The sequence below is a fragment of the Mustela lutreola genome, chromosome 1 (genome assembly GCF_030435805.1).
Source record: "Mustela lutreola isolate mMusLut2 chromosome 1, mMusLut2.pri, whole genome shotgun sequence".
Taxonomy (NCBI): Eukaryota; Metazoa; Chordata; class Mammalia; order Carnivora; family Mustelidae; genus Mustela; species Mustela lutreola.
The window spans coordinates 244723175-244747919 of record NC_081290.1 but is presented as its reverse complement, the minus strand read 5'-3'; the positions used below and the strand labels follow the sequence as shown (position 1 = coordinate 244747919).

Here is a 24745-nt window from a genome sequence, read left to right as displayed (position 1 = left end):
CATCTCAGAGATAAATATCTCCTATGTTTAAGTTTCCCAAGCATGTTGATTTTGTAAAGGTTCATAGTGAGTTAGACTCACAGTGAAAACGTCCTCTGTGGAACATAATCCTTTCTGGCAATAATTTAGGTCCATACAGTCTCTTAACACATACATAAGACATTTACATTAAATTATCTCTTATGACTCCCCTTTCCTTACTAATTATCTTTTCATAAATGGCTATTGTTCTTTTCTTGAGTAGTATCAGGCTTTTTGTATTCTTTCCCAAAAGCAGAGACAAATTCAATGTGAAATTCAAGAAAGAAATTTAAAGAACACAAAGAAAAGAAATAAGGCTTACTTCCTGATTCTTCTAGGACTACTCCTATCAGTAGATCCCAGTACCAAAAACAAGCCTGATTAACTAGAATGTTCAGGAAATGAGGCACTTAGGCATACTGTTTCATTGGTATTATTTAAAATGTTTCTAAAATGTACCAGTACACTTTTTTTAAACACAGTAAACATAGTGACAAACATAATATTGATAATATTAAGATTTTTCTGATTAAGATTTTTAAGAATTACTATTTTTGTGTCAAGTATACTGCAATTGAAAAGAGAAAAAACCTATTGAAAACATCAAATGTCAATAGAAAATACAAAGAACAACTTACCAAGTGAAAACTAACTCAAGAATAAATTAGCATTATTTTGTTGATGAATTTATTACTGTCACTTTTAGATACTTGTGATTAACCTATTTCTCACACACAGAGTGCTAAAAAGAATGCCTAACTAAGTACCATTGTTAATTGGATTTAGAATAAGGCAAGTGCTACTGTATATATTTCTTATAAATAAAAGCATCACATAATCACCTGTTGTCTAGATTTGTGATCAGTAATTATCAAACTTTAGCCCTAATTGGACTTAATTTTTCAACATTTCTACATCCTAATGCTGCGAACACAATGAAATTAACTGATCAAAATCCTTTCAAAATGATATTTAACTTTTTAAAAGTTCTATATACATCATTACAAGGAACAAAATTAACTGATTTGAATTTTATCTTCTCTTGATTGATTTCTTTACCTGTAGAATAAATAAATCTAGAATAATCTTTAAAATGTTCTTATTAAGTTTATTATTTGTTATTGATAAAGATATTGATTAGTCAAATAAAGCAATTTTAATTGCACTCTGAACAAGCATAATGTAAACCTACTTAGAATAGTATTTATTATTTCTTAAAGAAAATCCTGTTCTGAAGCACTGATATTGGAAAAAAATAATAACCCCATATTTAATTATGGAAAAATCAATGTCTATTAGGCTAGACCAATCTCTAGTGTGTGTAAAGGGGGCAAAACAGAGATCAAAAAAAAAGTGAAAGTTTAAAATAATGCTATGTAATTCATAAAACAAATATTATAATGATCAATTCTTTGTGGTTCAATAAGAATATTCCTGGATTCTAAATCATACAACAGATTAATGACATGACAGGACCACTAGTTTGTTACACAAGCCTGGACTTAAATTTGTGTTGTTTTGTATTTAAAAACAATAACAATAATGATAAATAGTTGTGCTGATGAAATTTTAACTGCTGGTTCTACAAAGTTATTTAGAATAAAAGCTGAACACTCATTTAAAATGATTTGATATTTACAACCACCCCCAAAGTCCCAAGCAGCTCAAAATACTGTACAGAAAAGCTGGTCCTTGAAACTGTATTTTATCTGAGCTATAAAGGAGCAGTTTTAATTTGAAAATATTAAATGTGGTAATTAGGGCTGGCTGATTACTGGATCTTGACCTTGTAAAGTTTTCGTTCTCCTTTCTCAGTTGGGTCCTCTACTTCTGAGCAGGGGTAAAATCCAGGAAATGGTGTGAGAGGGTTAATCTTTGGCCTGCAGGAACCTGAGAAAGCACCTATCAAGCTACTGATGCTCCGCAGGGAGGAGATCACTTGTGGGGGAAGGGTCGGATCCACCAGAAGATCTGACACCATATTGCGAGCCTCATTTAGCACGGAAAGATCAACTCCACTTCCACCTCCAGAATTCTAGGAAAGAAAAGAAAAAAGTAGTATTAACAGATTTGTATGAAAACGCTCTAACATTTAAGAAACACTGTATTTTAAATCTATGTACATATACAAGGTACACCCACAGCGGTTCTTTCAGGTAACCTTATACATTTCCGAGGCAGCCAAGTGTAGGGACAAGGCTCTGGTGCAAAGACCTCGGCATCTGAAATCCACACTTGAACCCTAATTGTGTGATTTTGAGCAAGTTATTTAACATCTGAACCTTTTACTTTCTTTACAGTAAAATGGAGATTACAACCACCACCTCATTAAGGGCTGATATGAGACTAGTCTGAGAATACATGTAAAACACGAGGGATATATTCAAAGTGCAATAAACCACAGCATAACCATCAATATTATGGAAAATAAGAAGATAAAAATACAGGGGAAAAGGTGTCAAAGTTTGAAGGAGATAGTGATTAACTTTGAACTGAATGGTCACCAACAACTTCATGGAAGTGGTAACGTCACACTTGGCCTTAAAGAGTAGACAGGAAAGCTTTTTTTTTTTTTTTTTTTAAGATTTTATTTATTTGACAGACAGAGACCACAAGTAGGCAGAGAGGCAGGCAGAAAGAGGAAGAAGCAGGCTCCCTGCTGAGCAGAGAGCCCATTGCGGCGCTCGATCCCAGGACCCTGAGATCATGACCTGAGCTGAAGGCAGAGGCTTTAACCCACTGAGCCACCCAGGCGCTCCAGGAAAGATATTTTTAAAATTTAGAATAAATATTTCATTGATGTATACATATGGTATGATTTTTACTTCTTGAAAATACGTATATTTGATGTTCAACTCAATTACCCATAGAAATGAGCACATGGATAATCAACAGTGAATTAAATGCACTTTTGTTGCTTTTATTGTACCTTAAACCTACATTTGAGTTATCTAAAATTCTTAATTATCAAATGTATTTAATGAATTCACCATAAAACTGTTTATTAAGTATCCTCAACACATTTCAGAACTAAGAAATGTTATGAAAGTTAGAACAATAATTAGCTAAATAATGTCTTTGCTCTTTGGGGATTTTTTTTTTTCTTGTAAAGTATTATTTCGTCTTAGCTTTTATTTGAAAACATTCCCTTTTACTAGAGGATAGCCCAGCTATTGCTAATCTTTGTAAATAAATACTTCACTATATATGTCACTATAGATAATTAAGCATACTTCAAACAAATAGCTTCCCATAAAACTGAATTGCTGAACCACAGTAAATGAACAAGTTACAATTTGTTCATTACTATAAAACTGCCCTCCTGTATGTTGGTTAAGTCTTTACCTCCACAAATTGTACTATAATAGCATCTGTTTTCCCACCTCCAAATGAGAAATCTGTTGATATTTAAGCTGGTGTTCCTCTATAGATCATGTGTCATTTCTCTCTAGTTGCTTTTAAGTTATTTTCTTTGGTCTTTAGTTTTCAAATGTTTAAATATGACATGGCTTGCAGATTTATTAGGGGTTTTCATATTTGGGATTCACTCAGCTTCTCAAATTTGTAGGATTACTTTATTTTTTGTGTGGGTGCAAAATCTGGGCATGTTTTCAGCCACTGTTTTTTCAAATAATCTTTTAAACTCACTCTCTCCTCAGACACTGATACAAATTTTGGACCTTTTGTTATTGTCCAATACATCCCTGTTATATTGTTTCCATCTATTTCCTCTCTGTTGTTCCAATCAGGTAAATTCTGTTGCTCTATCCTCAAGCTCACAAATTCCATCCTCTCTCGTCCCACTCTGCTAAGCCCATTCAGCAAATTTTTCATTTCTGTTACTGTATTTTTGAGTTCCAAAGTTTTCATTTCTTTCTTTTTTTAACTTTTACAGATCTACCTCAGAGATGTTGCAGGTTTGGTTCCAGACCACTGCAATAGAGCAAACAGTGCAATAAAGTAAGTCAAATAAATTCTCTGGCTTCCTAGTGCATATAAAAGTTATGTTTACAATATACTGTAGTCTATTATGTGTGCAATGGCATTATGTCTTAAAAAAATAATGTATATACCTTAAATTTTTTTTTTAAGATTTTATTTATTTATTTGACAGAGAGAGACACAGCAAGAGAAGGAACACAAGCAGAGGAGTGGGAGAGGGAGAAGCAAGCCTCCCGAAGAGCAGGGAACCCCTCTGGGATCATGACCTGAGCCAAAGGCAGCAGCTTAACAACTGAGCCACCCAGGTGCCCCAACATACCTTAATTTAAAAATACTTCATTTAGCCACCGGGGTGGCTCAGTCAGTTAAGTATCTGACTCTTGATTTCGACTCAGGTCATGATCTCAGGGTTGTGAGATCGAGCCCCATGTCAGGCTGCACACCCACTGTGGAGCCTGCTTAGGAATTTCTCTCTCTCTCTCTCTCTCTCTGCCCTTCCCCTCCACTCTCTCCCTGCCTCTAAAAAAAATACTTTATTGCTAAAAAATGCTAACGATTATCTGAGTTTTCAGCAAGTCGTCATCTTTTTGCTAGTGGAGGGTCTCGAATGTGATGCTGATGGCTGCAGACTGATCCAATCAAGGTGGCGGTTGCTAAGGGTTGGGTGGGCTGTGGCAATTTCTTAAAATAAATGAAGTTAGCTGCATTCGGCTGACTCTTCCTTTCACAGTTTCTCTATTGCTTGTGATGCTGTCTGATAGCATTTTACGCACAGGAGAACTTTTAAACTTGGATTCAATCCTCTCAAAACCTGCGACTGCTTTATCAAGTTTATATTATATCCTAAATCCTTTGTCGTCATTTCAACAGTCCTCACAGCATCTTCAGGAGCAGATTCTATCTCCTGAAACCACTTTCCTTTGTTCCTTCGTAAGAAGCAACCCCTCCTACGTTCAGATTTTACCACGAGATGGCAGCCATTCAGTCATCCTCAGGCCCCACTTCTAAGTGTACTTCTCTTGCTATTTCTACCACACGTGTAGTTACTTTCTTCACTTAAATCTCAAGCCCCTCAAAGTCATCCACAAAGGTGGGAATCAACTTCTCTCAAACTCTGTTAATGCTTGTATTTCGACCTCTTGAATTGTGAATCCTTTTCAGAAGGTTTTCAATTTTCTTTGCCCAGATCCAACCAAGGAATCACTATCTGGGGCAGGAACAGCCTTACAAAATGTCTTTCTTAAATAATGAGACTTGGAAGTCAAAATTATTCCTTACTCCATGGGCTGCAAAATGATGCTATGTTAACAAGCACGAAAATACTAATCTTGTTGTACATCTCCATCAGAGTTCTTGGGTGTTCGGGTGCATTGTCAATGAGCACTAATATCTGAATCTTTTTTTTTCCCCTGAGGAGGTCTTGAAGGTGGGCTTAAAATGTTCAGTAAACCGTTGAAAACAGATGTGCTTTGTTGTTCCATTTACAGAGCACAAAATACGTTTAACATAATTCTTAAGGACCCTAGGATTTTCAGAACAGAAAATGAGCACTGGCTTCAATGTCAAGTCACCAGCTGCATTAGCCCCAGTGAGAGAACTCAGTCTAACCTTTGAAGCCAGGCATTGACTTCTCCTCTCTGGCCATGGAAGTTCTGGGTACCATGTTCTCCCAATAGAAGGCTGCCTTACATACCTTGAAAATCTGTCATTCAGTGTAACCACCTTCAGTAAGTGTCTTAGCTTAGAAGATATCTTCTGGATAACTTGCTGCAGCTTCTGCATCAGCACTCATTTGCACTTTGATGTTTTGGAGATGGCTTCCTTCCTTAAACCTTGTGAACCCACCTCTGCCGGCTTCAGACTACTTCTGCAGCTTCCTCGCCTCTCTCAGCCTTCATAGGATTGGAGAGAGTTAGGACCGTGCTCTAGATCAGGCTTTGGCTGAAAGGAATGTTGTGTTGTGACTGGTCTGACCCTCTGTCCAGAACATTACAACTTTCTCCCTATCAGCAAAGCAGCTATCTCACTTTCTTATCATTCACGTGCTCACTGAAGTAGCACTTTTACATTTCCTTCAAGAACTTTTCCTTTGGGGGCACCTGAGTGGCTCAGTGGATTAAAGCCTTTGTCTTCAGCTCAGGTCATGGTCCCAGGGTCCTGGGCTCAAGCCCCACATCAGGCTCTCTGCTCAGCAGGAAGCCTGCTTCCTCCTCTCTCTTTCTCTGCCTATCTGTGATCTCTGTGAAATAAGTAAATAAAATCTTTTTAAAAATAGTATTTAGAAGTAAATTAGAAATTAAAAATCACAACACTGGGGCACCTGGGTGGCTCAGTCATTATGCATCTGCCTTCAGCTCAGGGTCCTGGGAATGAACCCCGTGCTGGGCAGTGGGAATCCTGCTTCTCCCTCTCCCACTGTCTCTCACTGTCAAATAAATACATAAATAAATAAATCTTTAAAAAAAAAAAAAAAAGAAGAAGAAGAAGAAGAAGAACTTTTCCTTTGCATTCACAACTTCAATGTCTGATGCAAGAGGCCTAGCTTTTGACCTATCTCTTAGCTTTCAAGGCACCCTCCTCTCAAGGCTTAATCATTTCTAGCTTTTTTTTTTTTAATTTTTTTTTAATTTGTTTATTTGACAGACAGAGATTACAAGTAGACAGAAAGGCAGGCAGAGAGAGAGAGAGGGGGAAGCAGGCTCCCTGCTGAGCAGAGAACCCGATGCAGGACTCAATCCCAGGACTCTGGGATCATGACCTGAGCCGAAGGCAGTGGCTTAACCCACTGAGCCACCCAGGCGCCCCATTTCTAGCTTTTCATTTAAAGTAAGAGACATGTGGCTCTCACTTGACCACTAAGAAGCCCTTGAAGGGTTATTAACTGACGGAATTTCAATATTGTTCTATCTTGGGAAATAAGGAGGCCCAAAGAGAAGGGAGAGAGATAGGGGAACAGCTGGTCAGCGGATCAGTCAGAACACACAGTATTTATTAAGTTAACCATCTTTTATGAGCATGACCCATGGCACCCCAGATGTTACAATAGTAACATCCACGATCGCGGATCCCAGATCGCCATAACAAGTGTCATGATGAAAAAGTTTGAAATATTTTAACTTACCAAAATGTGTCCGAGAAACATGAAGCGAGCAAATGCTGTTCTTAAACAGTAAAAACAGACTTGCTTGATGCAGGTTTGCTACAAACCTTCAATGTGTTAAAAACAAAACATAACAAAAAAAAAAAAAAAAAACCACCACAGCATCTGTGAGGTGCAATCAAAGGGGAGAAGTGCCTGTTTTTTTGTTAGGGTTGAGATTTTCTATTTTGTTTCCTTGTTATATGCTTGTTAGAACATTTTTATGACGGCTGCATTAGAATTTCTTGTCGGGGGCACCAGGATAGCTCAGTTGGCTAAGCATCCAACTCTGGATTTCAGCTCAGGTCATGATCTCAGAGGCCCCTATGAGCCTCCCTGCTCAGTGGGGAGACTGCCTGTCCCTCTCTCTCTGCTCCTCCCCTTGCTCATGCTCTCTCTCTAAAATAAAGAAATAAAACCTTAAAAAACTTGTCAGATTGGGGCACCTGGGTGGCTAAGAGGGCTAAAAGCCTCTGCCTTTGGCTCAGGTCATGATCCCAGGGTCCTGGGATCAAGCCCCACATGGGCTCTCTGCTCCACGGGGAGCCTGCTTCCTCCTCTCTCTCTGTCTGCCTCTCTGCCTACTACTTATGATCTGTCTGTCAAATAAATAAATAAAATTTGTCATATAATCCCAAATCTGATTTATCTTGATGTTAAGCATTGACTGTTTTTTTCCTCATTCAAGTTGTGATTTTCCTGGTTCTTGGTATGAAAAGTGATTTCTTTTCTTTTATCATCAGCATTTTAGCTATTACCCTAGAAGACTCTGGGTCCTATTTAAATGTTTTGTATGGGGAGGTGGTCTTTTTGTTTAGATTTAGGACACAGGTCCTGGTCTACTTTTTCAGGCTGTGACAATTTAGCTTTCTGGGCATCCACAGTGGAATTTCGGTCTGCCTGATTGTTTTCTGGTGCCACTAGGATTCCCACTGGTCCTTTCTGGTTACTTCCGTGGGTGAGCAGATGGGAGGGAAAGGAGGAATTTCCTCACACTGAGCCACCTGGTACCTCTCGGTGGGGCAAGAGAGTCTCCAGGCCACAGGCACAAAGAGCAACTTCAGGACTAGACACATGTCATGGCAGTATCCCAGTCTCTGGGTTAAAGGGGGTCTCCTGCTCAGTAGGGAATAGGAATCCCTCCCTTGACCTCTTATTGTCAGTGCAGCTCCTGACCGGTTTCCCCCTGCTAGACCAACTAGACTCACTTGGTGTTACTGGCAGGACACTCATTTTATCTTGGGGAAGGAATGAGCCCACCTGAGTCACCTTCTGCTGGGTCACCTCTTGCTGTTAGGCAAGGGTTGTAAGAAACCCTCAGCCCTCTGAGGAAACTGGTATTATTCCCAATGTATAGGTGATGAAATGTTCGAGTGACGTAAGAGGGTTGCCTTATTTTTCAGCAAGGAGGCTATATCAAATGAACTTTTCTGCCTAGAATAGTTTAGAAAAGCTGAAATAAAATAAAAATAGTAGGGCACCTGGGGGGCTCAGTGGGTTAAGCCTCAGCCTTCAGCTCAGGTCATGGTCCCAGGGTCCTGGGATCAAGCCCCACATCGGGCTCTCTGCTCAGCGGGGAGCCTGCTTCCCCCTACCCCTCTGCCTAATTGTGATCTCTCTCTGCCAAATAAATAAATAAAAGTAGCACCCATTTCAAGGCTGTTCAGAGAACAGTCAAGCAGTCCGGCCTTGAAAGAACAAGAACTCAAGAGTTAATAAATTAAAATGATTCCGCCACCCTGTGCTACTTTCCCCATCAAGGTCTCTGCTACAGACTTGTAACGGGCCCAGGGAAGAGAGGCTACGGAACAGAGAGCAGTTAAGAGGCCAGAATCAGGAGCGGAGCTTTCTGTCACAGGAGGCTGGAAGACTGAAACATCAGGGTTAGCAAGACAGGCAGGATCTCAGAGAGAAGAAAAAGCAGCAAGCTTGACTTCAGAGCTGCTTTCCCCTGAAGGCATTTGCCAATTTGCAAACAGCAGCTGAGATGGAGAAAGCAGGCAAAAATTGTCAAACAGATTTCTATTTTGAAAGTAAAATAGAGCTTCCAGCAGTCTCAAGGCTGGAGGGAACAACAGAAGAAGGAGTTCCTAGAAAGCACCACTAACCCAACTGTTACAAGAACAGACAGAAAACTGAACATGCCTAAAATTACTGAAGAAACTGAATCCATAATTTAACATTTGTTCATAAAAAAAGCTCCAAAACTGAGATGGCTTCACCACAGCATTCTTGCAAACATTAAGGAAAGAATACCAATCCTACCAAATGTTTCTTGGTAACAGAGAGTGAATATATCACTTTATTTTATGAGGCCATTATAAGCTTTATGCCAAAAACATGCCAAGAACATTATGAAAAACAAGAATTATAGGCCAATTTTGTCGTAAACATGGATTCAAAATTCCAAAACAAAAAATGAAATCCAGGGGCACCTGGGTGGCTCAGTGGTTAAGCCGCTGCCTTCGGCTCAGGTCATGATCTCGGGGTCCTGGGATGGAGCCCCGCATCAGGCTCTCTGCTCAGCAGGGAGCCTGCTTCCTCCTCTCTGCCTGCCTGCCTCTCGGCCTACTTGTGATCTCTGTCTGTCAAATAAATAAATAAAATCTTAAAAAAAAAAATGAAATCCAGTGGGGTGTGTGTGTGTGTGTGTGTGTGTACACACACACATATCCATGTATATTTTAAAATATTTTTTAATTTTTAATATTTTAATAAAAATAATAGTTTTTAAATATCTTGATCAAATTTGCTTTATTCTGGGAATATGGAAATGGTTTAACACAGGCACAGAATTAAACAATATAATTCACCACATTAATAGAATAAACAGAAAAAAATAAATCTAGGAATAATTTCCATAGATGCAGAAAAAGCATTTGATAAAAACTCTACACCCATTCATGACTAAAAAGAGAAAAATAAAGGTCTTTAGTAAACTAGGATTAGAATGAAACTTACTTAATTTTTCTTTAACTTCCTTAATCTGATAAAAGGTATCCAGAGAAAGCATTGGTGATATTTTCATCAAAAGACATCATGATAAATCAGACTAGGAAAGGACTTTTTTAAAAAAACACACACACATTTTGGGGTGCCTGGGTGGCTCAGTTGGTAAAGCATAGGCCTTCGGCACAGGTCATGATCCTGGAGTAGGGGATGGAGATCTACACTCAGCAGAGAGCTGCTTCTCCCTCTCTGCCTGCCCTTCTCCACTCATGCTCTCTCTCGCAAATAAATCGTTGTGGTTTTTTTTAAGATTTTATTTATTTATTTGACAGACAGAGATCACAAGTAGGCAGAGAGGCAGGCAGAGAGGGGGAAGCAGGCTCCCGGCCAAGCAAAGAGCACGAGGTAGGGCTCGATCCCAGGACCCTGAGATCATGACCTGAGCAGAAGGCAGGGGCTTTAACCCACTGAACCACCCAGGTGTCCCTCAAATAAATAAAATCTTAGAAAAAAAAAAAAAACCCACCCATTTTAGCTACATTCTATATATATACACACACACATATATATATATGCTTTTATACATATATACACTTTTATGAATCTGTATGTATATATGTACATACATATATAGCGTTTGTATGTGTACACACACACATATACACACACACACACATTTCCAAACTACATAAACAAATCCTACAGATCACCAAGTAAATCAGTATAAAGACCCCACCCAATTAACATATGAAAAGATCCTCAACCTGCTGAGTCATCAGTGAAATGCAAGTATTAAAAGCACTATGATACACTGTTGCACAGCTAGCAGAAGGATTTAAAAGAGACTCTACCAAGTGTTCACAAGGATGTGGAGCAACTGGAACTCTCAAAGGCTGATGATGGGTAAAAATTGATATATAAGTGCTTGGAAAACTGAGAGCTAACTACTGGGACTCCACATATGCATGCAAACCCAATGACCCAGCGATCCACTCTAAGATATACACCCAACAAAAGACACCCAGAGTGCCAGCGGCACTACTGAAAATAGCTGGGAAGGGGTTCAAGACAGGCCCTCCCAGAATGTGCCACTTTGGCATTTGTCTTATTTTGAGCTGAAAGCACTTGAGATCCTGCCGCCTTAAGAAAAACTTCTGCCCCTCCTTTAAATATACAAAAGAATCTAAATTGAGGGTCTTTCCCCGAATAAAGGTTATTAGCAGAGACAAAAATTTTTTAAGGATATTACATAATCTCTATACCCAATGTGGGGCTCGAACCTACAACCCTGAGATCCAGGGTCACATGCTCTACCAGCCAGGCACCCCAGCAGAGATCAATTCTATCTGAGTGAACCACCTGTATGGCAGGGCAAACATCTAATGACCAAACATCTGTTCTTCTAACCAACCTGGGAATTACATTCCTTTCCTCTGAAGTCTCAGACCCCTGTCCCCTTTTTGTCCTTAGCTGAGAATGACATATATGCCTTATTTTCCCAGACTGTCTTTGGAATTTTCACGTTTATGTGGATTGCCTATAAGGATGCCTATTAAATCTCATTTTCTCCTATTAATCTGTCTTATATCAGTTTGATTCTTAGTCCAATTACAGGACGTTTAACGGGATAGAAATTCTTGCTTCCTGACAGCCAGAAAGCACTTTTTTCAAAAATTGGGATAGAGACAACTAACTAAATAAATCTAATAAAGAGAATAATGTTTCTGTAAATATAAAGAACAGAGATTTGGTATTTATTAATGTGTATCTATTAGTGTGGAAACCATGAGGTTTCAAACCAGCATATTATATATAACATAGTTTATAATTAATTATATAAATATTTACATTAATTTTTTATTTTGTTAATATTTATGTTATATATATTTCTACATAATTTATAACATATTTTTTGTAGACTAGAATGCATACACATTTCAATACAGTGGGAAAAGATCTGTAAAGATATACATCAAAAGTTAACATAATTAACATAGTTACTGCTTGTATTTAGGAGTGATTCTTCTTTTTTCTCTTATACTTCTATTTTTAATTCTTCTGATATTAATATATATTACTTAAGTGATCAAAAAAGTTTAAAAGTATATATTATATGATTCCATTTATATATATAAAGTTCATAAATAAGCAAAGGCAGAAGAAAAATTAAATTTCCTTACTACCTAAGCCCATTGACAAATCCTTGAAAGGCAAAGTGACATTCTTCTAGGGCTCAACTGACTCGATGTTAATACTTTGCTAAGGGTGAAAGGCAATCCTAGCCTACCCTCTATCCCTCCCACCCCCCAGCATCCTGTAAGTCTACTTTAACATATAAAAATTCCTTGGAAATTTCTTTTATCTCTAAACCCCCCAGCATATATCGCACCAATATACATCTGAAGGGTCTCATGACTAAGGTTTTATTAGATGATAATACGTGACCTTTTCCTAACAACAGCTAGCCCCCTCAAGGTCCTGGAAACCTTGCTTTCAAAATTCCTTAGAGACTTAGACTACCCCAACCCCTCCCAACGTGGAAGTATACAATGGGCCACTCCTCATGACCCCAGTATAGTTCTTTCTGCCCACAGGTCCTATCCCCATGCTTTATAATAAAATTGCCTTTTTGCACCAAAGATGTCTCAAGAATTCTTTCTTGGCCTTCTGCTTTCCACCCTAACATCTTTCCTACATCAGTCAGGGGGACATCATCCTTGGGGATACAGTCAATAACGAGAATGGTACATAAGTGAGATTTCTGGAATGCTGGTAAAGTTCTATTTCTTGAAATGGATATTAGTTATGTGGAATGTTTAGTTTGTGAAAATTCATGAAGTTGTGCACTTTTTTGTATGTATAATTTAATTGAAATTTTACCGAAAACCAAAAACAAAAAAAAAAAACCCAAACACTGTGTTTTGTTTCCCTAGTAAAATATTCTGCCAAATGTTTTACTTCTTCTTATATATGGCCTTTAATCTATTTCCCCCGCTCTGTGAATCAGTTGCCCACAATCAGAAAAAAAAAAATCTCATGCTTAGTATAGAATTATTTGTTTATTCTGAGCCCAGATTATACTACCAACATTTAAAAAAATAACTCTTACACAAGTATGGTTTCTTATCATTTTCTTCTTCCCCTCATGATTAAAATATATATATTTTTAAAAATTACCTAGAAGACAGTTCTTTTAGTTCAGTTAAAGAAAATCTTATGACACAGAAATCTCATGAATATAACTTGCATAAAATATCAAAAGTTTCAGGGTACCTGGGTGGTTCAGTTGGCTAAGTGTCTGTCTTAGACTCAAGTCTTGATCCCAGGGTCCCAGAATCAAGCCCAGAATCAAAGCCCTGTATCTGGCTCCCCGCTCACAGGGTACCTGCTTCTCCCTCTCCCTCTGCCCTTTCCACCATCCGTCATGTTCTCTCAAATAATTAAAATATTTTTTAAAATTAAAAAAATATATATGTAAAATGAATAAATAAAAATTAAAAATAACAAAATGCCAAAAGTTTCATTACAATATCCCTGAAACTAACATTATGTGTCAACTATACTTCAATTTAAAAAAAGTTTCATTTCAGACATTAGTGATATTTACTATATTTACCTGATAATGAAGTTTATACCATTGCTTTAAGTCCCAATCCCAAAGAATCATCTGGAAAACAAAACAAAATAAAACACTTAGTTAAAAATCAGAAATAAACAAATATATGTCAAGAGGAAATAGAACATCTTCAATTACAGGTCCCTAAAAGACAGCTTACTGTTTGGGGGGGGCAACTGGAAATGTGAGAATAAAATTATCTATAGAAAGAATATTCCATGAATTATATACTCTGTGATTAGGAAATCAAGAAAATTGTCAGAATAAAGCCACTATAATAAGGTATATTAACCTTCAAAATATCCATTACCACAAAAAGGAAAATACAAATCAAAATAACACCTAGTTACTAAAAATACAAGAAGAATTACAAATCATCAGACATTCTCCCTCCTCCCACCATCTTCAAAGGATCATCACTTATCATTCTAAACCACGCCAGTAGGTGGTGCTATTTCATTACTAATAAGGCAGTTCTTGCAAAAGCAATTTAAAAAACTTGTCCTTGGCACCTGGGTGGCTCAGTGGGTTAACCTCTGCCTTAGGTTCAGGTCATGATCTCGGGGTCCTGGGATGAGTCCTGCATCAGGCTCTCTGCTCAGCGGGGAGCCTGCTTCCCCCTCTCTCTCTGCCTGCCTCTCTGCCTACGTGGGATCTCTCCATCAAATAAATGAATAAAATCTTAAAAAAAAAAAAAAAAAAAAAGCTTGTCCTTGAGGTTAGATTAAGTATAAAGCAACAGATTATAAACAGCAACACTCAACCCTTTTGATATGTAGATAATTAGTGACCGTTTTCCTGTTTGTCTCCTTTATAGGCTATCCATGATAACTTCTTGGTCCCAGGCTAGTATTTTCCTGTCCTTTTTCTTCCCGGCAAGCTTTCTGGCCACTTCTCTTTCCAACAGTCACTATGCTCAAGGAGAAAACATTAGCTTTAATTTAGCAATCTATAACTGCTATCTATAATTAATCATAAATTTCTCTTTAATAAAAAGGTCTCCTTTTGCCAAAATAAATTGATAATAATCTCAATTTTCTACATAGCTTCCTACTCTCTAATTTAAACCTAATTTGTAATACAATCACCTGATTTCTATATACTGAACTATTATTTTTTTTCCAAGTAAATTCTTCCCCCGACAGGGGCTCCATCTCACAACCGCAAGATCAGGAGTCACATGTTCTTATGGACTGAGCCACCAGGTGCACCTGAATAGTGAACTATCTGTGTTGTTTTTTATCCTTGGTCTTCTGTCTCCTGTCTGCACAAGATCTTAAAGGGTTATCTACTCTATCACTGGTCCAATATTTTATCAGGAGTTGGCATATTTTTTTTTTTCTATAGAGGGACAGATAGTAAATATTTCAGGCTACGGAAGCCGCCTAAGGTCACTGCGACATCATCTTTTTGTTTTACAATGCTTAAAATGGAAAACCATTCCTATCTGAAAAGCCCTACAAAAACAGGCTGCTGGGGGCACCTGGGTGGCTCAGTGGGTTAAAGCCTCTGCCTTCAGCTCAGGTCATGATCCTAGAGTCCTGGGATCGAGCCCCGCATTGGGCTTTCTGCTCTGCGGGTAGCCTGCTTCCCCCTCTCTCTCTGCCTGCCTCTCTGCAAACTTGTGATCTCTGTCTGTCAAATAAATAAATAAAATCTTTAAAAAAAAAAAAAAAAACAGGCTGCTGGCTGGATTTGGTCGGTGGGCTACAGTTTGCTGACCCCTATTTTAGAGGACATACCCACCCTTAATCACTCAAAAGATTGTCAGTTGTCATTATCACCATCTCCCTGTCAACATCCTTGCAAAAGGTCATCTCTTGCTAGCGGAAAAAAAAAAAACTATTTCTCCCCCAAAGAATATCCCAACATACTGTAACTACATCTAAAACCCATGGACCAGTACACACAGAATGGACATGGTATAACTACATGCAAAGTAGTTCATGAATATTAGTAGACTCATTAAATTTATGCAGTATTTTATATGGCTCTAAGTGTAATCCTGACATAATTATTTCAGGTTGTGATGTGACCAGAATACATTCTAGATTCTAGAAACATTAATTAATGCAGTTTAAGATGTTAATCACTTTCTCAGAACACTCATGTTAAAAGTAATGTAACTTGGGGCACCTGGCTGGCTCAGCTAGTTAAGCAGCAGACTCCTGATTTCAGCTCAGGTCATGATCTCAGGATCCTGGGATTGAGCCCTGCATAGGACTCCAAACTCAACCCAGAATATGCTTCTCCCTCTCTCTCTATCCCCACATTCTTTCTCCCTCTCTAAGATAAATAAATTTTTTTTAAGAGTAACATAACTTAAATCCCTAAGTTTCTTTTATACTTGGTATTTCTATGTTCCACTTTGTCCACTCTCACACAATTGTTATTTTTAAAGATTTATTTATTTGAAAGAGAGACAGCAAGTGAGCGAGCGAACACACACACACACACACACACACACACACACACACACACACGGCAGGGGGTCTTGGGAGCAGGGCGAGAGGGAGAAACAGACTCCCCGCTGAGCAGGGAGTCCTACATGGGTCTTGATCCCAGGACTGACCTGAGCTGAAGGCAGACACTTAACTGAGCCAACCCAGGCATCCCTACAATTGGTATTTTAGACCCAACTGCAATACTTTACTTCTGTCCTTAATTTTTCTTTTGAGATTGAGGATGTCAACTAGCATAGTGACCATTCCTTTCATCATTTGTAAACCTGAGGTGTTGCTTTTTTTTTTTTTTAAAGATTTTGTTCATTTATTTTGACAGAGAAAGAGAGATCACAAGCAGACAGAGCAGCAGGCAGAGAGAGAGGGGGAAGCAGGCTCCCTGCCAAGCAGAGAGCCCAATGTGGAGCTCGATCCCAGGAACATGAGATCATGAACTGAGCCAAAGGCAGAGGCTTAACCCACTGAGCCACCCAGGTACCCCAAACCTGAGGTTTTCTTAAGTCACCAATAAAAGCACAGGACAGACAGGTGTGAAGTCAGAGCCACATGATCGGTCACCAAACATTACCTAGGAGATATGCATCAAATCACTAATTTGCATTCTAAATCTGCAAACTTGCCTAACTACTGTCCTCCAATCCATACTTCCACATGTCTTCTACAAAGTATGTCATTAAACAGTGACAAATGCCTAGTCCTCACTTTTCCAATTCATGGGTCTACATAGAAGCTGATCTTTTGCTAAATCAAGCCTATTTTCATTAGGACAGTTTCTTAACACGGAGTCTTCCTTGCTCCCCATTTCATTCAACTATAATTAAATACTATCTTCTTAAATGCTTGTAGTCTACTGCCAGAACCAGACCTCTATTCATATTATGCATTCTTAAGTTAGTGCTATCACTCCCAAGCAGGTGAAAACTGGTTCTTAGGACACACACACACAAATCTTAAAAATAATAAAATGATTGTAGGTCTCCAAACATCACAGGTACAGAAGCAGAGAGACTGTCAATCTACAGTACTGAAATTTCATGGAGGAGGAAGAATGATTTGAGGGGAAAAAATGTCTACAATGGCCATTGGGAAGGGAATGATAATAAAAATAAGGCTGAGAAATAGGGACATAAAGTCATCCGGCTTCTTGCTGAGAGAAACACCATTAACTTATGGTCTGAGTGCACCGTGTTGAAGGTTTGCCTGCTTAGAAGCTGCAGCAACATGAGAGGTTATGGACGCCCTACTCCAACTGCTCTTGGAGGCCTTTGTCTGAAATCCCCTGCAGGTTAGCAACTGAAAAAACATACAGTGAAAGTCATAAACTGCTAGCAGACTGTATTCTGTTTAATCTGAACACCTAGCGATTAGTGATTTTGAGCAAACACAATTTTTGCCTGGGTCGCAGACGATGTATGAGCCAGGAATTCTGCAGGTACAAATGTAGGAAAGCAGTGTGACTCCAAGTGTGCCCCACAATAAGATAAAGAAATGAACAGTACAGGCTTAGGGATTTTTATAGCAATTTAACATTGGCCGAAATGTTTTTAGTGCATTTTATAAAAGCATCAATCCACAACAGATCAGAAGGAAAACCTTCCCAAAACTTGGACTTTGCTGTACCATTTAACCTAGATGCACAAAGCAGCACTGTACGGGGTAGCAAGCAAACTCAGTGTAACCCACCTGTCTGTAACAAGATGGGGACACTGGTATATTCATACCATGGAATACAACGGCGAAAATAAATGAAGTACCGCTACATACTACATAAATTAATCCCAGAAACAGAGGACAGTCACAGAAGAATACACACAGTATAATTTGATACCCGTAGAATATTTACTTTTCAGGAAAGTAAAATATACTTTTAAAATAATTACTTTCAGGAATATAAATAAGATATATATCATATATATTTATATCATATAGAATATATATTAAAATAATTACTTTCCAGGAATATAAATATATAGGAAACTCTAAGAAATTCAGGATGGTGATTGTTTCTAAGAGATAAGAGAAGGAAACTGGAGCCAGGCATGGCATACAAGGAACTTGAAAGTTACCAGTAATGTTCAAAATCAATGGTAACGGAGAGTAGCTGGTGTTTGTTATCCTTCATCTATACTTTATGCATATTTTGTAAGTATTTTGTAGCTTTAATTAAAAACTAAGAATTTAGGAAGGTAAAGAAGTGAAGACAGTGACTAGTGAAAACTCGAGAAATTGTGCTGTAAGTGGCAAGAACGAAATGGGATAAAGGTTGGAAAAGAATGTGGGGATAATACTTTTTGTCGTCGTTGACATGGTTAACAAAATCTCTAGGTTCTAGAGCTTGTCTATACCTGATAGGAACGATCCAGGACAGTAGCAGAACTAATAATACAGGATAGATTGAGAGATACTCAAAATCCTTAAGAAAGATACTGCTCAATGGCTCTATAATAATAGGATTTAGATAAAATTTAAACTAGGAAACAGTAATGGAGTATTAGCCATTATTTATCAGATTATGATCTATAAATCACTTGTTCATCAGTGGTCTGGAATATTTAGAGGGAAAAAGGAATCTATATACTTTACATATATTTCACAATTATGAAATATTAGATTAAATCTGACTTCCACAGAGATCTCATCATCCTCATCGTAATAGCTATTATTTTCTTAAAAGCTGGGCAGATGCCCTAAGGCCTGTGTTACTCTTTACTCTTTAACTCTTCAGTTATCTTAACTGAAGTATTTTTACGTCACTGGAATATTATTGTTTGCATCTATTAAAGTTTCCATTCTTTTCATTGTGTTGCACTATATCTCCAATCAAAAAAAGAAATGGCTCAAAGTTGGTTTCCTAAAGCTTAAGGTATTGATAAAAATAGAAACAGATAACTGAGAATTAATGCTCAGCCTAGATCAAGAACAAGACTCCAGGGGTGCCTGGGTGGCTCAGGTCATGATCTCCAAGTCCTGGAATGGAGCCCCAAGTTGAGCTCCCAGCTCAGCAGGGGGTCTGCTTCTCTCTCTCCCCCTCTCTGCCTCTCCTCCTGCTTGTGCTCTCTCAAATGAATAAATAAAATCTTAAAAAAAAAAAAAGTCTCTAATGCAAATGGAATACAATTTAATGCAAATACCACACAAACCTAAAAAATGAACATATTACTAGAACATATAAAAGTGACTATCTAGGGACGCCTGGGTGGCTCAGTTGGTTAAGCAGCTGCCTTCAGCTCAGGTCATGATCCCAGCGTCCTGGGATCGAGTCCCACATCGGGCTCCTTGCTTGGCAGGGAGCCTGCTTCTCCCTCTGACCCTGCCTGCCACTCTGTCTGCCTGTGCTTGCTCTCATTCTCTCTCTCTCTGACAAATAAATTAAATAAATAAAAAATCTTAAAAAAAAAAAAAAGTGACTATCTAAAAGCTAATTTTTTTTAGACTTGTATTCATTTACCCTATATTCCTCTGTTTTCCACTTTGAAACTTCACCAAATAATGATAATAGGAAGCCATGGAAACGTTTAGGTCATATTCCAACAAAACCTAATAATCGTTTTGAAAAACCAACAGAATCTTTCTATACAAGAACATAATGCTTTCTTATATGAATCTGAAGATTTTTGTTCTTTTTTTTTTTTTTTAAGATTTTATTTATTTATTTCACAGAGATCACAAGTAGGCAGAGAGGCAGGCAGAGACAGAGGAAGGGAAGCAGGCTCCCCGCTGAGCAGAGAGCCCAATGCGGGACTTGATCCCAGGACCCTGGGATCATGACCTGAGCTGAAGGCAGATGCTTTAACCTACTGAGCCACCCAGGCGCCCAAGATTTTCATTCTTAAAACAGAAAAGATACCATCCAGATTCTCTGCTCCTCACTGCGAATGCGCATTAAAAAAAAAAAAAAAAAAAAAAAAAAAAGATATACTACTGCTGAGGGGCCTGTAAAACCAGCCACGCAGATGATAAACATTATGCTGTAAGAGATAACAGATCAAATAATTTCCAACATATACTTACCATATGACACCTTGGGGTATCCCAGAACCAAAAAGGCACAGGATGTAAGAGTAATTACCGTCACGCTTGCACACAGTAGCTATGTCACTTAACTGCTGGATGAACATGCTCGTGTGCTAAGTCTGAATCAACTCTGGTTATGTGCAATACTTAGAGGAGGGAGGGTGGCAGACAAGTTCCTACGTGTCTATCACTGAAAACCCATACTACAAAAGAGGATCCCCCCCCCCACATTTAATGATTATTTTGTGAACTCTGACAGAAACTGAGAAACGTGTATTAGAAGTTCTGAGAGAATCAGTTACCTGTACAGCAAGAAGTCCTGCCAAACAATGAGAATATGTATCTCCTAACTGCAGATTTATACACTACTTTATTCACAGAAGACAGCTGGTGGTTGAAACACATATGCTGGTCATAATTCAGCGTTTAAGAAATAGCATATATGTAACTACACGCAATTTTTGGCCACAGAGTAGACATCCTTTCCATGTGCTGTGGGAAATAGGGCAAATCAAATGTATTTGTTTTTGAGAGAGACAGAGGAGGGACAGAGGCGGAGGGAGAGAGGGACTCTCCAGCAGACCCCTGGCGAAGTGCAGAGCCTGATGTGGGGCTCAGTCCCATGACCCTGAGACCATGTCCCACAGCCAAAATCAAGAGTCGGGTGCTTAACAAAGACACCCAGGCACCCCTGTTTCTCAAGTTTTTAATGGTCATTATGATAATGGTCATTAGCTTAGCAACTGACACAGCTCTGAAAATAACCTTCAGTGAGAAATCTCTTTACAACTGCAGGGGTCACACTGAATCTGAGTATTCAGAACCAAGAGCCAAAAACACTCGCTGCCTTTCATCAACCAATTACGATTTTGCTTGGATTTTTCTAATTTAACAGAAACACAGAATAGAATAGTATTTGGTTGGGTACAGAATGAATCTACAACACATAACCTATCTACTTATTAGTGAGCCACAACAGAGATACCCTTAATGTTGCAAACAATGTTCAGTGATATAAAAATATTGTGACTTTTTAGTTTTTAAAAATTATAATGGGGGTGCCTGGTGGCTCAGTGGGTTAAAGCCTCTGCCTTCGGCTTAGGTCATGATCTCGGGGTCCTGGGATGGAGCCCCGCATCGGGCTCTCTGCTCGGCGGAAAGCCTAACCCCGCCCACCTCTCTGCCTACCTCTCTGCCTACTTGTGATCTCTGTCAAATGAATAAATAAAATCTTTTAAAAAATTATAATGAATCATTTTTATACATTTGTCTAAAATTGACAGGTGCCTACCACGCATACTGAATACATAGTATATGGTGCATGGATATTAAAAGTTTAAGAAAAACTGGCAGAAACATTCATTCCTCCCATATAATAATAGACCACTCTTTTAAAGTCTTATTTCCAAGGAAACAGCAGTTTATGTCCTGTATATACATTGTTCCTAAGTCAGCAAAACTTTAGGCATCTAAACTTTAGTACCAATACCAAAGTAGAGTCTGTAAATAATTTTAATAGAAAAATAATTTAGCTAAATTTTTAACCACAGTAAAAAAAGAAGTTGTAGTGGGTACTGTATGTTTTCAGAATATGGTTCTGCTATATTAGAAGGCACAATTTAATGAAAGTATGAAATTTTAGTAGCTGTTTTAGGAGCTTCCAATATTTATGTTTCCTTTTCAGCTCAAATACAGTATCGGAAATTATTATATATTTTCACATACTGAGGTCATCTGTTCAAAACTAATTTTAAAAACAGCATTCTAAGTAGCATATGAGGTATATACTACTTAAAGAATTTTTTAGGGGATTTGATAAAGTGAAGCCAAGACTATGCCTTCATATAAATTCAGCTTTGTGGTTTAAAAAGTTGAATCCTGATAAGTTTCTGTTTGAATATGTTTATAAGTCCAACATGCTTTACAGAGCTCTACAAAACCACCAATACCACAGTGAAACATCACCAGTACAACCAGGAGATGTTATCAGGTTCTATTACGTCAATGAGGTTTTATTTTATTGTTCCCTATGTAGCCAAAAAGAAAAACATATATGCGCCTTCAAGCCAAACTCACAGAACTGTTAGACTTATGTGAAATTTAAAAAAATGTTTATTATGGTACAGCTGTGAGTTAACTGTTACAATACCCTTTATTCTCAAATTGGCTAATGACAATTTACTTGAGCTTTGTGTATAAATCCATGCTAATGAAACTGACTGAATTTCAGTATTTCCAACTTTTTCTATTTCTATGCCTTCTGACGTAGGCCCAATAAAGAAACCATTTAACTCTGTGATTGTGTTTACTGACCAGAAACCAGGAACGTAAATGGATAGCCAAAGTGTTAAACTAACTGAACCTGTACTTTCTAACCATCTAAAGGGCAAAGATAGTACCCTTGACCCCTGCATGACAAAGAAGGGCCCCTGACAGAAGAACTGAGAAGCAGAAAAAAGGGGTGTGTGTGTGTGTGTGTGTGTGTGTGTACAGGAAAGGTGGTGGGAGGACTAGTATTAGTTGGATACCGCTCCCACTAATCCAAACAATATGATTATGGTAACTTAGACAGTCTGCTAGGTACCAGCACCATATTAGACACTTAATACATATTGTCTCCTTTAATCTTTACTAGAATTCTCTGTGGTAAGCCTTATTTCCCCATTTTACAGATGACACAACAGAGACTAAGAAAGGTTAAGTAACCAGCCCAAAGTCACATGACTAGTAAGTGGCAGAGACAGAAACTGAATTGGGCTCTAACTCTAAAAGCTTTAAGGATTCTTAACCATGATGCCATACCATCTTCTTATTATTTGCTCAACACTATTATATGCCAGCAGTGTGCCAGGCACTTGGCAGCCATGTAAAATCACAACTCTGCCAGTCACCCCATTTTCTCTATGGAGAAGTTGGGGCTCGGTGATTATACTAATAATTCTGTATTTGCCTCCCAGAGTCCTTTTGCCCTTCGCTCGATCCCAGGGAGGCTGACCCCTATTCTCTAACACTAAGCTCCCATGCAGCTGATTTCTGCTTACCCTGGGACCCACCAACAGGAAACTGGAATCTGAGAGGAAAGAGAAATCAAGGTTATTTCTTTTCTGTTGCCTGCATACACACCACTGTCCCCGAGGGATGACTGTGTACCTCCCCTCCCCTCTGCCCCGCCCCCACGACTACAGCTCTTACCAGATGGCCTTCCCTTCGCAACTGAGGCTGTGACTTTGAAAACACCATTTCCACCCCTATCCTTGAAGCCCCAGGAGAAGTAACAGCTTTTCATGGTTGCTCGTCTCATCATCTCTCACCCATTCTCTTAGCTCTGCTCATTCTCTCAAAGTCGATTCGTCATTGAAATCTTTTTAACTGAACCAGCTTAAAAATGACTTCTATTTTTACACCCCTAAATAGTACAGGGATGTTGTAACTAAGTTCACATGTCAGCTAGTAAATCACAGAGCTAGAATCTGAACTCAAATTTTACCTCCCTCCAATTTTATTCCCCCTCCGGTATGCTAAAAGGATAATTATTCATGCTTTTTATGAGATCTTTCCCAAAAACATTGCTTTTAATTATCAAGTCACCCTGTAAAATCAGATCCCACCTTCCCTGCATTTCATGCAGTTACTAAAGATGGACTTTCTGAGCTCTAGTCAGTGGCCAGGTTTTCCACAAACATACTAGATCCAATCCCAGGTTGCCTACTTGAAGATATTTACAAAAACTACTCTCTCCCCTCTCTCCTACAACATCATTTTCTCTCTCTACAAAATCATTCTTACTAGATTATAAATATGCTGTCATTTCTCACATCTCACCTACACATACCTTCTCGGGATCACACTTACACTCAGCCACTGTCCCATTTCTCTGCTCCCCTTTGGAGCAAAATTCCTTAAAAGAGTGATGTTTTCCTCTCGTTTCCAATTCCTCCCCTATAATTCTCTTGTAAGAGGACGCTGATTTAGCTACACCGGTTTATTTACTGGTCCTAGAACATGCCAGGCGAGTACCAATAAAATTCTCTCCCCTTTCTTTTTCTTCATAAATTCAAAAGGAAATAAATTACATAATACTGTAGTATAAGGTGTGATTTTTCTGAAGCTGGACTAATAATTCAGATTTTATAAGGGAGCACCTGAAATACAAGTTTCATTTTTTTTTTCCTGTCAAGAGTACAAAAACCAGTGACAAAGACATTTAAAGGGACAGGAATAAACACAGGTTGAGTGAGGATAATACAAAAGTATGGAAGACATACATTGTTTGAAATACACAGAGCTTTAACCTGTGGAAGTACCAATTACTTAAATCTCCACATCCTGCTGATAAACTAATAACTTAAAATTTTGTTCATTAGCTCTTAGGAGACTATTTTGTTTTTGTCATTTGATGTTCTAAAACTGAGTAAAACGCCTTTTTAAAAATCTTACAATTTTTCATAATCATTTAAAAGTTGTAAAACAGTTCTACATACCATGGCCTAATCAGTGTGTTGAGGGACTTGAAGCAAAGAGAGCCATTTTCTAAGTATAATACGTAATAGCTTCTATTTTACCAGTATTCTTAATCTTAATCTCTACAGGTTTTCAAAGTTT

The 24745-nt window shown here is 38.3% G+C and overlaps 1 protein-coding gene across 1 annotated transcript in view; it reads right to left on the bottom strand.

Moving 5' to 3' along the window:
- Window positions 1-24745, bottom strand: part of PDE3B (phosphodiesterase 3B) — a 182370-nt gene that overhangs the window by 53871 nt on the left and 103754 nt on the right. Inside the window, exons 2-3 of the mRNA XM_059136918.1 lie at window positions 13668-13718; window positions 1808-2056 (exon numbers count right to left, since the gene is read on the bottom strand). Coding sequence (XP_058992901.1) covers window positions 1808-2056; window positions 13668-13718 — 300 coding nt within the window. The remainder of the gene's footprint in view (window positions 1-1807; window positions 2057-13667; window positions 13719-24745) is intronic.